Source organism: Tachysurus fulvidraco, chromosome 12 (assembly GCF_022655615.1).
Source record: "Tachysurus fulvidraco isolate hzauxx_2018 chromosome 12, HZAU_PFXX_2.0, whole genome shotgun sequence".
In the NCBI taxonomy this organism is placed as follows: domain Eukaryota; kingdom Metazoa; phylum Chordata; class Actinopteri; order Siluriformes; family Bagridae; genus Tachysurus; species Tachysurus fulvidraco.
The window spans coordinates 12,665,993-12,680,990 of record NC_062529.1 but is presented as its reverse complement, the minus strand read 5'-3'; the positions used below and the strand labels follow the sequence as shown (position 1 = coordinate 12,680,990).

At 37.4% G+C, this 14,998-nt stretch overlaps 1 protein-coding gene across 3 annotated transcripts; it reads right to left on the bottom strand.

The window, feature by feature from the left end:
* Positions 1-1,479: 1,479 nt before the first annotated feature.
* LOC113659806 (transmembrane protein 87A-like) lies at positions 1,480-10,712 on the bottom strand. Of its 3 annotated transcripts, none has more exons than XM_047821847.1 (20): positions 10,237-10,712; positions 8,722-8,779; positions 8,465-8,565; positions 7,866-7,982; positions 7,698-7,742; positions 7,456-7,503; positions 7,153-7,300; positions 6,996-7,057; positions 6,604-6,787; positions 6,421-6,520; positions 5,990-6,083; positions 5,804-5,875; positions 4,749-4,857; positions 4,594-4,652; positions 4,394-4,506; positions 4,108-4,181; positions 3,366-3,430; positions 3,132-3,190; positions 2,822-2,852; positions 1,480-2,673 (listed from the first exon to the last, which is right to left on the bottom strand). In XM_047821847.1, the coding sequence occupies exons 1-20, from the start codon at positions 10,342-10,344 to the stop codon at positions 2,632-2,634; spliced, it is 1,689 nt and encodes a 562-aa protein (XP_047677803.1). In that variant the 5' UTR covers positions 10,345-10,712; the 3' UTR covers positions 1,480-2,631. The 3 variants fall into 3 exon arrangements, with proteins under 3 accessions (XP_047677803.1, XP_027028652.2, XP_047677804.1); XM_027172851.2 differs by having other exon boundaries at positions 4,394-4,497; XM_047821848.1 differs by lacking the exons at positions 8,722-8,779; positions 10,237-10,712 and having other exon boundaries at positions 7,866-7,996.
* Between the last annotated feature and the right edge of the window lie 4,286 nt (positions 10,713-14,998).

The following is a 14,998-nucleotide window of genomic DNA, read 5'->3' as shown; positions in this document are numbered from 1 at the left end:
TAAACCCTTGCAGCACAACGCGTTAAAGAAACAGTCATACACATCATTTGTTATTATTGCAGTCACTAGTGTTCTTCCCACAGACCCCAAACCTGTAACACTGTGTGTGTGTAACATGCACACTCAGCATTCCGGGTTGTTCCTCTCTTTAGTCTCATGCCATGGATTCCACAACATATTAGAAACATTCCATTGAGATTAAAGAACTCATTGTCATGGTCCATTAAACCAGTTGACCAGAAATTAGCTTCTGCTTTATGACACGATGCATAATTATGCTGGAAGTATCAATTTAAAGATGGTAAATTGCAGCCATGAAGAGATGCACATGTTTAGATACAATACTTAAACAGTTTGTGGTATAGTATTAATTCAATTCAGGTTTATTTGTATAGCGCTTTTTACAAAAGACATCGTCTCAAAGCAGCTTTACAGAACATAAACATAGAGCAGAAGGTAAACATAATTAATGATAAAGTAAATAATGAATAATAAAAGTAAAAGAATTGACAGAATAAAAAATTCTAGATTATATTTAGATGTAAATAGTTCACAATCTGTATGTATTTATTCCCCTATGAGCAAGTCTGAGGTGACTCAGGCAGCAGTGATAAGGAAAAACTCCCTTAAATTGGTAAAGGAAGAAACCTTGAGAGGAACCGGACTCAAGGGGAACGTCATCCTCATATGGGTGACACTGGGGGTGTGATTGTAATATACAGTCAGATAAATGTTGTACTGGTGTAAGGATCATGGACTTCGGATCTCCTTAGTATCACAGAGTCTAACTGGAGATGTCTCAGGATTCCTAGAGTCGGCCTCGGCTCAGTGGACGTCCAAAGGCTACGTCCCACAGAGGACGTTGGGGGCTGGTACAATGTCTGGATGCCTCAGGATGGGTACAAAGAGAGAAGCAGTGGAGATGGATTAACATATCTGCTGTCCATAAAAATGTGCAGGTCTGACATACTGGTGTATTAATGACTAAGAAATCATTCTCCACACTATCATACCACCTCCACCAGCCTGGACTGTTGACACAAGGCAGGCTGAGTTCATGGATTAAAGTACTTGGCACAAATCCTGACCCTATCATGTGTGCCTGAGCAGAAACTGCGATTGATCAGACCAGGCTATCGAACGTTTGCAGAAGTTAAGCGCCAGCATGTGAAGTTTGCAGGTTAAACGGACTGCCTCAGCTAAAGTATCATTTACATTTACATTTCAGCAGTGAGAGCATTCGCGTACACCAAAAAATATTTGTCAGCGTTTTCTAATTGATGAATGTTGCAGAGTAATGCTGCAGTCTGTAATTATATACTTGGAGACTGTAAAAACCACCCATAGCTAACACACCAAATTGATAAGGCAAATAAGTCACACGGCAAGCATATTAATACAGTGGCTTAAACTGGATTATCCCTCAACTGTAAACCTCTCTGACAAAACGAGTGCAACATAAATGATAAGACAAAAAAATTGGCAAAAGATGAAATCATTTAATCTCATTCAATAATTGACTCATACCATGACACTTGAAAGTAAACAAAATGTAAAACTAATAATGATTTTTACAATATGCCATGCACTGTATGTATAAAAATGCTAAGCAGGCCGAGCTCACTTTAACTTTAGATCAAGGTGACCGGAGAAAAATATCTAAGTGACTCTGTGAAAGGTTTCATTACTGAAGTACAGGCTGCAGAAACACTCAGTGACACCTGCATTTAAATCTATGTAAAAGACATCAGTAAATAGTGTTTCAACTGTTCTTCAGATGACCGAGTATGTCTGTGGTGGATGTGCTCAGACTGTCCATAAGAACAGTAAAAAAACAATATCATTTGTCACCTCTATGCAACGAAGACAATACAAATATAAAAATGTCCATATCAACAAATAACTTAAGCCCAAACGCTTACATAACAGAAAGTTCTGTTGTTTTATGTAAAAAATGTCTGTAAATAAGCTTTTAATGCAAAATTAATAGGGATAATCATTTTCTATTTCAAATGACCTGAATTGTAGCCAAACACAGAATGAAATTTGTGAGCATGTTGTGCAAATTTGGCCAAAGATTTAAACTTGTACATAAATATGTAAGCAGAATGTATTGCTAGCAAGTCTTCTTAGCTGAGGAGTCTTAAAGTTTATTATTTTCAGGATCTTTCCTTTATTCCTGCCTATTTATGATGCATATCTCTAGTGATATGAAACATGTTGTATAAAATAATTAGACATATTTGAATAAACTTGTTTAGAGTGATATCTAGTCAATTGCTCTCTTGTAAATACATTTCTATATAAAGCATTATTGTGAAAATAAGCAAAAGACACTTTCATAGCAGTCAATGGTCTTATTATATAATATATTATATAAAATATTGGTGCATGTCTAAATAATGGCTTCTTTAAATATGTGCATTGTGAATGTTTGCCAACATTAAAATAGAATTAAAATAGCCAGAAACTTTGAAGTTTCACAGTAATTGAAGTTTCACTGCTGGTCCATGAACCATTTTCACTGTTTGTGTTCGTAGAAAAAATATAAATATTCACTACTATATTGCTGAAAATGTCCTTAGCTTCCATTATAAAAAGACAATCACGGACATATTCTTTTCCACTGTTCTATTCCATCTTGGATCTCTCCAGCTTGGTTTTGAGAAGTTCCTGTCAGAAAAAAGAGGGAGGATGTAAACAAACATCTTTACAGCATGCCTTGCCCAATGATTCCACTGTAAAATGTCTGATCCTATGCTCATGATAAATAAAAATGTAACCATGATCACAAGACAGAGAAAACTATTAGTCACTCTACCTCTTCGTCATCCAAAATCACAGGCAGAGATCTGTATAAAACAAAGGGGGGACATGTATAACACAAAAACAAAACAAAACAAATCATGTACTGTGCTGAAGGGCAGTTTATGGAAGTTATGGAGGTTCTGTAATGCTTAATAAAAGTTTTCCAATGCAAGCAATGAAATCTCAGCAAAAGCAATCTATGCACAAAAAAGTGTCGAAAAGAGCTAGCAAATTAAGCAGTATTATTTACTCTCCTACCATTATTTTGGTTACAGAATGCTATTGTGTTGAGATTTTAAAGCCAAGTTTGTATGTTCACTCACACATCAATAGATGTAGGAATGTTCTCTTCCACCCATTTCAGGTCTTCATCATGGGAGCTCTACAAGACACACATCAGGACTTAATGGCAACACACAAATGATTCGAAAAACACCTATTCCAAGACCATTCAAACATGATATAATCTATTCATTAGAAAAAATGTTTATAATAAATTTGCTCCTTCTGAAAATTTGTCTGTACAATATATTGATAAAGGATGCACTAATGAATACCTCTTTGCTGGAGTCTTTATTACTGCTGTTTGCCTCAGACTTTGCTCCTCTCATTTTCATTCCCTCTGAAAACGAAACATGCAACAAGATTCAAATGAACCAGATGTCCATATAATCATATGCTTAATTTAAACCCAGCACTGTTTGTGTTGCTCACCTTCCAATGCACAGCAATAAAGACATGGTTTGAGGTCCTTACTTGGAATGATTTTATTTCAGATCAAACATAAGAATGAGGTATAAATGTGACTGTGCTACGTGCTATTCATTTTGTAAGAATATGACTGTGCTATGTGCTATTGTTGAATCAGATGGACTGGTTTGAGTGCTTTAGAAACTGCTAATCTCCTGGAATTTTTCACACACAAGTCTTCAAGCTTGCACAAAATGGTGTGACAAAACAAGAAAGTCTATTGAGAGATGGTTGTGTGGATGGAACTATCTTGCTGATTAGAGAGGGGTCTGAGAAGACTAGTCAGACTGGTTCATGATAGGATGGTCTATCTGAAATAACTGCCCTTCCTGAGCAGAAACAAAGTCAAGAACAGGAATACGAGCCTACAGTGTGATCATGTTCACCTGGAAATGGACAGAATTGAAAAATGATACCTGGTCTTTTTTTTCAAGTACCTACAGTATACACACTTTATCCTAGGATTCCTGGTCTGCTTGTTGAGGTTTTACATTTATTTTGTTGTTTCTGTTGATAGATGAAGAGCTTTCTGAATATAAAGAACCTTACCAAATGCTTCATTGAGCATAGGCTCCTTTGCATCTTCTTCATCATCCTCTTCAATAAGTGGAGAATGAGAAAATCTAGATAGAAAAAAAAATCATATTTACACACACATACAGTCTAACAATCATGTAATCACTCATATAGACAGAGGGTTCCGTCACATTATTTGCTGCACTGACATCCAACTCTGCACTGGCTCTGATCTGCAACTTTGGATGCTTTTATTATATGGAATCCTTCTCTGATGCAACACTTTCTATATCTGTCATATTCAATTCATTCTTCTGACCTTTGACTATTGATAGAGGGTCGTAGCAGCACCATGATGACCAGCAGGATGGTGGAGAAGAGCAACCTCCAGAAAGCATCATCCACCCACAAGTCTCTCCAGCCCTGACAGACCAAAAACGCATATCACACACAGACTGAAAGTCAAAGCACTTTCTCTCATAATATTACATCCAAGTAGATGTAAGCTAAGATACTCACTGACTGACAGTCCACAAACTTGAATTGTTTGGTTGTCCATACGAGGAATATTATAGATGCTGAATAAAATAGATAATATAGAAATACAAATATAAATATAACAGCACGTCTCATATACTGGCTCACTGACAACTGCACACAGAAATCCAGCTTACCCAGCACAGAGAATATAAGCGTCTTGGTAAAGTGCTGGTATAATGAAAGCTTCACCACGTTTCTGCGTAGCTTCAGCAGCCGAGTTGTTTGAGACAGACTGATGAAAATGTGCGATCCACCAGTTAAGGAGTTTGACAATTACATTCTGATAGTTTAAACAAATCGAAATTTGATAATTATAGCACACAAATGGAGAAACAAACACAAAAATTGAGAGAACATATTTCTAATTGGGAGAACTCATAAATATGATTGGCTGTCCACACTTCAGTGCATGTACATAAGCTTTTGACAGGGGAATAAAAACTGCTGTACACTATGGCTAATCTAGCTTTTTGGAGTCATATGTAATCACTAGAAAAATGGTTCAGATTATACAATAGGTCATTAAAGACCACTAATTTAATTGGACAGACTCATGTCCATTATGTACGAGTTTCATGAGATTCACGAGGTTCATTTCACTTGTCTATGTTTGCTACAAAAAAATCCTATATTCTTGACAGAATTTGTTACGTTACTTGTTGGCTTACTGCACTTAGTGTCAGTCAGTCTAGGTGCTGGCGTGGGCAACGCACAGTGCTCTTGCTATAGCGCTAAATTACTACATGTTTAAAAGCAAGTAATCTCATTGATAAACGGGTCATTGTTGTTAAATATTATAGTTGTGAGTTTGGGGTAAATTCTTTTGGTTGTTGCTGATATTTTGTGAAGAAAGTACCAGAAAGTTTTAGGTCGGTTGTGAAAGACTATGCAATGCATAGTGTTTTATTTTTTTAAATACTAATTCAACATTATGCTTTGCATTTGAATAAACAAACAATTTAACTGCACAGACCAAAAAAGTCCCTATTTTAAGTATAAATGAGAAGGCCATCTAAATTGCTGGTTTACCAATAGCAATTATGAAAAATATAACCAACACTAAGTTAAGCCACGTGGATAACAAAGCATATGATGAAATACTCAACAGGTCTCAAGACTCTATGTTGCAATGGTTTGTTTGTGTTGTGTGGACTAGCCAAGGCAGGACTTTGTCTCATAAAAAGGATATCCACCAAATGACACAGGAATCAGTAAGAGAGAGACTGACACTGGCAATAAGAGCCACTGTGCCATAGAAACCCTGCAAAAATAGCAACAAGATATACAAGTTCTCTAAATAAATATGTTCTATAAAGACATAACAGACTTTAACTTTGAAATGGATCTTACTGTAATTCAAAAACAGGTGACTTACCCCTGTTACCCTGAGAACACCCTCCACAGAAGAGAAGATCAGATAAAGAAGGCCTACAGCCACTAGCTTGGGTACTGTAGTTCCTAACCTAGGTCTGATTCGAAAACAAAGGAATTGCTCAAACACAGACTCAGAACCAAGCTTATTATGAGTCTTATTCATAAATATGAAAATAGAACAACTATTTTCAGGAAAACGAAGTCAGAAGTGCAACCTCTGAACCGTAAATGTTATGTTACAATGAGAAAATTCAGCGTCAGGGACAATGATAAAAAAGGTTATAGCAGAACATCAGGTAGAAAGGTTAAAGAGCGCCCACTGCTTAAAATATGAAAGGAGCATAATAAACTCAAAATGGTGGCTTTATTATGTTAAATAGAGTCACCGAAAAGACAGACTTTACTAAAAGAACTTTAGTAGGTTATACTCACTTCACAATGCCATAACCCAGACTGACTATGATTAAGAGGACCCGAGCAAGAGATCTTTTCAGTGCAGACACAAGTTCAGCAAAGATAACAGCACTTTGGTCTGAAAACAAAGAAAGAGATATTATCTTATTATTGATGAATGGTAATGTATTCGATAAAACCAGATGATGTCACAATACTAACTGTAAGCTCCGTGGTACGTGATTCTTTGGTATTCAGAGTAAAACACTGCCTTCTCCAGCATGCCCAGGACGATTACAGCACTGATACAAAACTGGATCCTGAGCAGGTCACGCCAATAACAGGCTAGCCAGAGGAGCCACAGAGCTCCGAACAGCACATACACAATGCACATAGTCATGAAGAACTGTGAGAACAAAAAGAACACAACTTCAGCACCACTTATTTGGCCTCACAGACTCCTGTGACTTTTACAGTAATGCCTTAGCACAAATCAACACATTAACACTGATAATATTTGTTGCCGGTGTTGTGTAGAAAAAAAAGAGGAGATATGTTTCTAGAGAATTAAGGCTTTGCGATTGTTTCCAATGACTCAATGATTCAAGACTCACAATCATTAAAGGCCTGTCAGCTGGTGAGGAGTAGTCATGAGAACCCTTCATTTCTACTGTCACTGTAAGCACACACAGGCATCATTTTCATGTATGCATTTTCCTATTTCTGTAATCAAGCTAAGATGAAATACTATAAAAAAAGTTAAATATGTACTTGTAACTGGTAAATAGTCATTTGAATTGCTGGCTTCATCCTCGGTCTCTCTGCGCCCATTACTTTCATCTGGAAGTTGCAGTGTTTCGAACCTCACAATAAACAAATAGGGACCGTCTGTCCATGATTTGGCAACCATGTTAAAATACTGTATGGAACAGAACAGGAAATACAGCCATCCTTAGCATTGATCTGAATTTTGTACAGCTTAAGCTTGATCAAATGATGTCTTAACACAATTCTGTTAAAATGTGGAAACTGCATGAAAGGGTTTGTGTGAAGTATTAGTGAAAAAGAACTCACCGGTTTATCAGTCAATACATGTCTGGTTTGGATTATGCTTTTGTCTTCCTGTAAGTAACAGATGTGTGATTAGCAGGAAAAGCCACTAACTACTTTCCTCTCTGAAGACATATACATGTTATATAGTATAAAATGCATATATAGTATACAGTAAAAATAATTGTGGAATGCTGCCCAACACAATGTAGGAGAATCTAAACAGAATTAGAAAAGAAACAAAAGAAAAATCCTGACTTTCTTACTTGAGGCTTGAGAGGCAGAAACGGATGAAATGCTTTGTAGTAAATCTGCAATACAACAATGCTGTAATAATTATGCTGTAAATTTTGTTATGACATACAATACAGTGTAAGAACAATGATATTTTGCATTGTATATTAAAAAATGGCTGAAAGCTTCTTCACACAGACCTTAGGGGCGAGGAGAGCTTGACAGCTGTCGAAGTAGACGTAGCCTTGGCTGTAGAAGCCACCCCAGTCCTCCTTTAGCATGTGATCAGAGCCAAACATGGTTTCTGCTGCACTGTCCTACAGGGTGCAAGCTTCAGAGCTACAGTCAACAAGTCAGTACTAATGTTCTTTCATGTATTCTTTCATGTGTCTCTGATTTTTCTGAAATCACACTAAGACACCTTTTCTCAAAATGTCTACAGATTAAAGATTTAACAAAAGCAAGCAATGAGTCATTAACCACCCACACAAACACACAATGGTCTTATACTTAAGTGTTTTCCTAGCTACATTCCTGTGTAAAATGATCTTGAACAGCTTTTCTGGATGAGAGTTTGTTTTTCTGCCCTAGAAATGTGTGGCATCTTATAGAGTTAAAAGGTTGGTTTTAAGGGAGTGTGGTTTGAGCTTATAGATATTTATCTTGAAATTTGTCTTTCCTAGTGCAAGAAATCACTACTCTATGGCATGTCTGGTGAGGTAAATTAGCCTAGTAAACAATCTCATTTTTAGTCTAGAGCTTTAGCTTTCTCATTTTAGGGCATTGTTCTTATACTCACAGGAGTGCCGAACACTTCATTGTAACAGATGGATGAGCGAAGATACCAACTAACATTAAAGGCCAACTTTTTCTGGTTACATGCTGCCTCGTCTCCTTGAACTGTATAAAAAGGAAAAGGGGCTTTTAGAATTACTCACCACATTATTGTAATTATTACATACAATAATTCAAAGACATCATCTGCATAGACTAAGCAAAACAGCATCAAGGATCATTCTGTTGAGAAAAACAATGTCCAACTTGTCTAGAACTTACACTTCAAGAAGATGGAAGTGTTGGAATACAAAGTCTTACGAAAAACCAAATTCTGTGCCTGAAAAACAAAAACATATTGAATAATACATTTCTGGAGCACTTTGTCTATGAACACAAAATGGCTTAAACAACACAGTTAAGTAACACTCAAAATAATCATTTAGTTTTGTTTTTTCTCTAGATTTGTGGAACGTGAAAAAGCTAAATTATTGCTGGGACACAAATGAGTGACAAGCTGACAAACTGGAAAGAAAAACTGAAATGTCCATAACACATCCTGCTGCAGATATTAACTCAAATACACATTATGGTCCAATTGTACTTAGAACGATTCTGCTATACAAAGATATACAGTTTAAACCCGGATTTAATCCAGAAATGAATGTGACAGAACCTATGATAAAGGGTTATAGAGGATCTATATGTGACCCTCTAGTGCAGGATTACACTGTGATCTTTCACAATATTTTTTTATGTTTACAAGCTTTTCTGTCTGTTTTTTCTGTCATACAGTTTATGACTGCTAGCCTTTAATAATTTCCCAGAAGCTGGAATTTATTCCCAAGACATGCATAACAAAATTGTGTGTGTGGATTTATTTACTTCTTATTCTTAAGTGGCATGGGAAACTGTATGTATGTGTATCTCCATTACTTAGTTTTACTATTTACTACACAGACTGTTATGTGTAGGGTCCTTTACATGACAATTAGGAAGAAACCAGACCAAATTCAGACAAAATGCATCCAGATGGGTTCTAAGAAAGTACACTAGCGTTGTGTGTCATTATAATCAACCCCAAGGTCAAAACATGTCTATGAAATACATAACACAAAATAGCTTCATACAATAAAAACTACAGATTTGAAATTCTTAGATCAATAACTATTCAAGTTAGGTCAAGTTTCAGTGTAGAAGCTCTATGACAACGAGGGGGCGTGGCTTCTGTAATATATTTGCATATGACAGGTGTGACTTCCAGCTCATCAGTGTAGACAGACTTAAAGTGTAAATTCGCATTATTTTAGAAGATTTCTGCTTTAGTCTGATCATTTAATTCCTTTTTTTTTTTTTTTTTTACAAACAAACAAACATTTACATTTACATTTACGGCATTTAGCAGACACCCTTATCCAGAGTGACTTACAACTGAGCAACTGAGGGTTAAGGGCCTTGCTCAGGGGCCCAGCAGTGGCAGCTTGGTGAACCAGGGGTTCGAACCCATGACCTTCCGATCAGTAACCCAACACCTTAGCCACTGAGCTACCACATCCCTCAAACAAAACAAAACAACCCTGTTCAGGATGTACAAGCTAAATGTTTCTTTTTCTGAAGTGTGATTTGTAGAGTGTAATAAATCTATATTGCACTGAGACCACGTATAAACACTTAAACATTATGAATGTTATATACACATTTGAGCTGTTGTGACTGTTAGCAAACTGAACTTGATTAGCCGGCTGTCATAAGGAAGAGAACATCTATCTTCTCCAAGTTTCATATGTAGACACTCACCTCGTTATTGTTGATTATTATATTCCACAAAGACACTTCCGCCCCGAATACATGATGTAGCGATGATAAAAACAAACACAACGGCACAAACACACAAACATGTGTCATTTTCACAGAGCGATATGTGACCTGTCAGCTCTGCTCCCTGAGAGCAGGTGGAGGCGGTGCCATAGTGGGTTTAAACAAAATCAGCCAATCAACGATCATCACAGCAGCGCGTGACTTAACGTGAAGGTGTTGCAGTGTGGCGGTGTGAGTTTGCGTGGAAATACGTGCTGCCGTGGTGTTTTATATTACGGTCGGCAGTGAAACCGGTTAAATGTTTAGGATGTTCTGCTCGGTCAAAATGTTATGGTGTTAATTACACGAGTTCAGAATGTGTTTGCGGAAGAATGCCGCATATGTCACCTGGATCAGTTCCGGGTAGTGACGTTTAGCTCCGGGAGGGGAGGGTGTGTGGTGGAGGAGGAGGAGGAGGAGGAGAAGGAGGGAGGGAGTATTTAAGGAGGGGGAGTAATTAATGGGGGGGGGGGGGGTGTTTAAATAATGAGGGGGGTATTTGATGAGGGGGAGTAATGAATGAGGGGGGTAAAACAATGAGGGGGAGTAATAAATGAGGGGACGTAATTAATGAGAAGTAATTAATGAGAGGGTAAATAATGAGGGGGATATTTAATGAGCGGGGGTATTTAATGAGGTGGTAAATAATGAGGGTGGAGTATTTAATAGGAGGTAATTCATGAGGTGGGAGTATTTAATGAGGCGGGGGTAAATAATGAGGGTGGAGTAATTAATGAGGGGAGTGTTTAATGGGGGTATTTAAGGAGAGGGGGCATTTACTGAGCGTGCAACTGACTTTCCAAGCGCTCTTGAAGAAATCAGGAACTTTGTAATATTTTTATTTATTATTAAACATGACATCAAGTCAAACACATTTACTACAGTACATTTCATGTTAGAATTTTATACAAAGAGAAAATCAACATTTCTTTTTTAATGTAAAAAGCTGAGCAGGGTTTCATTACACAGCACCCTATTCTTATTGTTTAATTATTTTAGTTTACACAAAGGAATGAAGTGATACTGCATGTAATAAATACAGTTTACCACATAAACGCACCCAAAGATACAATACTAGTTACACGACTTATATCAACAAACTCACATTGGAATGATGGCGCACAACAAAGACAGGAGTGTCCAGTCATCTCCACATAGCGAGGGTGTGGGCACAGATTCTCATACCATTCATACACAAGCCACAAGCTCAGTCTACCGGTTTCACCTGATCATGAACTTTAATAGACTCAAGTGTGGCTTCCTCTTGGTTTGAATGAAAACCTTCAGACACCTCGTACTTTCCAGCTAAGACTGGACAATCCTGCTCTAGGACAACAAATCCTGTAAAACCAGGTAGAAACCGTCATGTGCGTATAGACGGTAGTTTACGGTAACTCCCCATCCATCTGGCAGAAATCTGCAGGTTTTAGTTGTGTTTGTGCGCGCTGTACCATGACAGTCGTTACGGTACGGATCTGTGTATATGTAGTTTGGACATTTTGGATAGTTGTGTTATTTAAACGGTTATATATATATATATTTTTTCAAAGTTCATGTGGGTTCAATAAAGTGTGCGCTCTGGCCATTATATGTATCTACTTAGTTTACACATGTAAATTTAATGTAAATCAACAACAACAAAAAGCTTGGACAAATTTTTCATGGTTTGCTTTTTTTCTCCCTTCTTTGATTTGCATTTGCTTTTGAATTTTTCGTTTCCTTTCTACTCTTCTGATGCTCTTCTGTTACTTTTTTAAGCCACAAGGGGGCGACTGCGACTGCTTGTACATAATTATTGCGAATGTCTCCTCCAACTGATATTAGTATGTCTTTTGCATATCTGTTTTGAAGGCCATGGGTTGGTCCACCCCATTAAAATGCCTATATTTATACTCACAGAACACTACATTAGGGATGCTGTAGCAATACTGGACCGAGCCTCCCTTTGCTTTTAAAACATCCTCAATTCCACGTGCATGGATTCTACCAGATGTTGAAACGTTCCTTTGAGATTCAGGTCATTTTGACATGACTGCATCACACAAGGCTGTAGATTTATCATCAGCACTTCTCATGCTGCAAATATGCCATTTTACCACATCCCAAAGGTGTTCTACTGGATTCATATTCTGTGAATGAAGGCCACTGAAGAACACTGAGCTCATTGTCCTGTTTATGAAACCCGTCTGAGATGGATTTTGCTATTAGAAGATGTTAAATATGTTAAATGGCCATGAAGAGATGCACATGATTAGCAACGGTACTCAAACAGGCTGTGGTATTCAAGTGATATTTGATTGGTATTAACAAACCACAGAAAACATTCCCTACACCATAATGCCACTTCCACCAGTCTAGACTGTAGACACAAGGCAAGTTGGGTTCATGGATTTATGTATTCATTCATCACTTGTGTGTCTTAGCTGAAATCTAGATTTACCAGACCAGGCTACATTTTTCCAGGTTCAACTGTCCAGTTTCTGTTCTTGGCCAACAGACATGGAATCTAAAGTGGTCTTCTGCCATTGTAGGCTATCTTATCTGACCATTCTGAGTAAACTAACTGTTGTGTGTGAAAATTCCAGGGGATCAGCAGTTATACAAATGTCATGGTCATAATTAATGATATTACATTTTCCCCCATTCTGATGATTGATGTAAACATTGCTTAGAGTCGCTGGCCCATATCTGCATGATTTATGTATTGCACTGCCACCACATAATTGGCTGATAAAATAATTGCATGGTTATTTAGGTATAGAGGTTTATACTCTGTGAGTGTATACCTAGAAGCTGCCTCTAACATAGTCTGATTTTTAATTAAGAGAAAGAAGCAAATATAAAACCCTAAGCTATGTAAAGTTACTTAAAGTAGCAATAAAAATTAAGTCCACCATTTATTTCTTCAGCACAAAGTCTTTCACAAACATGATGGCGGTGTGCATGGTCGAAGTATCTTCAGAATTTCCTACGCCCAGTTCCTTTCTGTTATGTTTGTTTGTTGTATTTGCTTTTACATAGGTGTAGGTGACTTGTTACGCGGTATAGTCGACATGGACCAACTGCAGTTTGCCTACAAGGCAAACAGAATGACAGATGATGCAATCTCCATAGCCTTACACACTGTTATGGAACATGTGGAGCACACAAACAACTATGCCAGGATTCTCTTTGTTGATTACAGTTCAGCCTTTAATACTATAATTCCTAACAAGCTGATAATAAAACTACAATATCTAGGGTTCAGTGCACATATGTGCAACTAGACCTTGGAATTCTTAACAGATTCTTAACACAGCCTGGGCAAATACACCTCATCCACCCTGAACATGGGAGTGCCACAAGAATGTGTTTTTAGCCTATTTCTAGACTCTTTTCACATATGATTGTGTTGCCACTCATCCCACCAGATGATACTACGGGTATTGGACTGATAACAGATAATGATGAAACTGCATATAGACAAGGGGTACAGAAATTGCAGACATAGTGCAATGATCATAACCTTGCTCTCAACATCAGGAAAACAATGGAGATAATTAATGACTACAGGAAAACTAGAAGAATTGAACACACTGTGCTTCTCATAAATGAAGATGCAGTGGAGAGGATAGACAAAAGATCTGATTTACCTGAGAAACTGCTATAGTAAACTTATATCATAGTACCATTGAAAGCATAATAACATTTTGCATGAGGTCATGGTATGGCAGCTGCAATCAGGCTGAGAAGAAAATGTTGCAAATGATTGTAAAATCAGCACAGGACATCATCGGGACCCACCTACGAGAGCTGGACTCAGCTTATAACTCGGTCTGCCTGCAGCGAGGTCAGAGTATTATCAAAGATTCATCCTATCCAAGCCACCACCTGTTTAACCTTCTGCAATCCGGGAGGAGGTAGAGAAACATCACTGCTTGAACTTCTAGAAAGAAAAATAGATTCTTTTCTAGGGCTGTGATAATTGAACAAGTGTGCAGCAATTGTTTGATTCATCCTTGGTGTCTTTAATTATTTATTTATTGTTTATTATTTGTAGTTGGAGGATCTGATGCTGGGTGAGGTGACCTTTATAAGATTGTTGTTAAAACGATGCCAATAAAGCTGTCTGTCTGTCTGTCTGTCTGTCTGTCTGTCTGTCTGTCTGTCTGTCTGTCTGTCTGTCTGTCTGTCATTAATTTTTAGGTTCCTGTACTGTAAATGTATTTTATTACTTCAGGCTGCAGGGACCTTTCACATACCTGCTGTGAGACTTTCTTCCTGCAGACAGGATTCCACAAATCAGTATGGAAGGCAGTGATTAACTTCTAAGAGCCTTGTTGAACAAATGTCAGAATGCACAGAGCTATCACAAGGTCATATTTTGTCAAAACTGCTGAGACTTGTAGAAAGGACCTGCAGAAAGGCCCAACAGTCGCTAATTTGTTGAAGCCTTTTGTGAGGAGATGCTATGTGAGAGTACGTTTACCATGGAGGAGTGTTCAGGACAGCTGAACTTTTTTCTTCATAACATTAGAAGCTTTTTTTTTTTTATCTTATTAAGAGAGGAAAAAAGGGAGCCTGGTCTAGTTTCCTATAGTTTATAGTCTCTATTTTTTTGGATTTTCTAAAACCGTATGGTATACTTCATAATACTTTTAATACTATTAACAGTTAAGTACAATATGTTGAAAATTAATAAATCAAGTAGGGCCTCATACAC